The following is a 973-nucleotide window of genomic DNA, read 5'->3' as shown; positions in this document are numbered from 1 at the left end:
GCAAGTCGGAAAAAAGCCGCTACCCCAAGGAGCTATACGTGACTCTGCTGAACGGATCACCAAAACACTCCGAATTATACAACTAAACAGCTGAACACAACTCTTGCTAACTGGTGTGTCCAATGACATAAACCAAAAAATCAACGGAAACTCAACTGGTGCGATCGATCCTCTTCGCCAACAGAAACTAAAAACTCGAAACCCACCGTTTTGCTCTATCAAAGATAGATGGGGTAAAATTTGGGAACAATTTCCCCAAACGATTATCGTAAACGATGAATCGGTTCAATCTACCAGAAGAACAAGACAAAGTCGATGCCGTTGAGTACGTCTTTATTTCTTGCATTAGAGAGTGCGCTGTCTATAGAACTTGAGAGCGTCCAAAATCGCTATACACGTCCCCATTAAAAAGGCCACAAGTCCTATAGTGATCATAAAGCAATAATATATTCTGTCTCTAACAAAAACATCTCCCCTGTCGAGTTTCATATTCAGTGCTGCCGGAGTTAGAAAGCATATCACTGAGCCGGCCATAGCTCCAACCACGCCCAGAATAACGTTGACATCGGGTAAAATAATAGCAACACAGAGAGCTAAGACGACAGTTAGAGTAGAAACAACCATACCAATCACAGTCTTATTCCTCTCTGGTCGTAGGGAGTGTAAAATGGTGATTCTTACAGGGTAGATATTCAGAGGAAATGAACTCACGACCGTCACTGCCGTCATCAGAAATGCTAGAGCGACCACCAAGTCGCCTTCATTCAATCTATCACCGAGACTGGTGAGGATGTTGGACTTTGTATTCGTACCATAGGCAACGAGGAATAGACCTCCTTCCACGGCGTAGAGTAGCAGGACCGAGAATATGCTAATGAGTGTAACCTTGCGCATAGTGCGGGGTGTAGGAGTAGAAAGTTCGGTAAAAATCTCAGGTATATTAGGCTGATTTGCAAAGGCGAATAAGTACGTG

The 973-nt window shown here is 43.8% G+C and overlaps 1 protein-coding gene across 1 annotated transcript; it reads right to left on the bottom strand.

The window, feature by feature from the left end:
* Positions 1-112: 112 nt before the first annotated feature.
* On the bottom strand, positions 113-924 carry Pmar_PMAR026204 (amino acid transporter, putative; the record flags this gene model as incomplete). The annotated part of the gene is made up of 1 exon (XM_002783076.1): positions 113-924. A coding segment is annotated over one exon (579 nt), but the record flags the coding sequence as incomplete, so codon positions are not given.
* Between the last annotated feature and the right edge of the window lie 49 nt (positions 925-973).

The sequence above is a fragment of the Perkinsus marinus genome (genome assembly GCF_000006405.1).
Source record: "Perkinsus marinus ATCC 50983 genomic scaffold scf_1104296937430, whole genome shotgun sequence".
Lineage (NCBI taxonomy): Eukaryota > Perkinsozoa > Perkinsida > Perkinsidae > Perkinsus > Perkinsus marinus.
The sequence above is the reverse complement of the archived record's forward strand: the minus strand, read 5'-3'. Positions and strand labels throughout refer to the sequence as shown.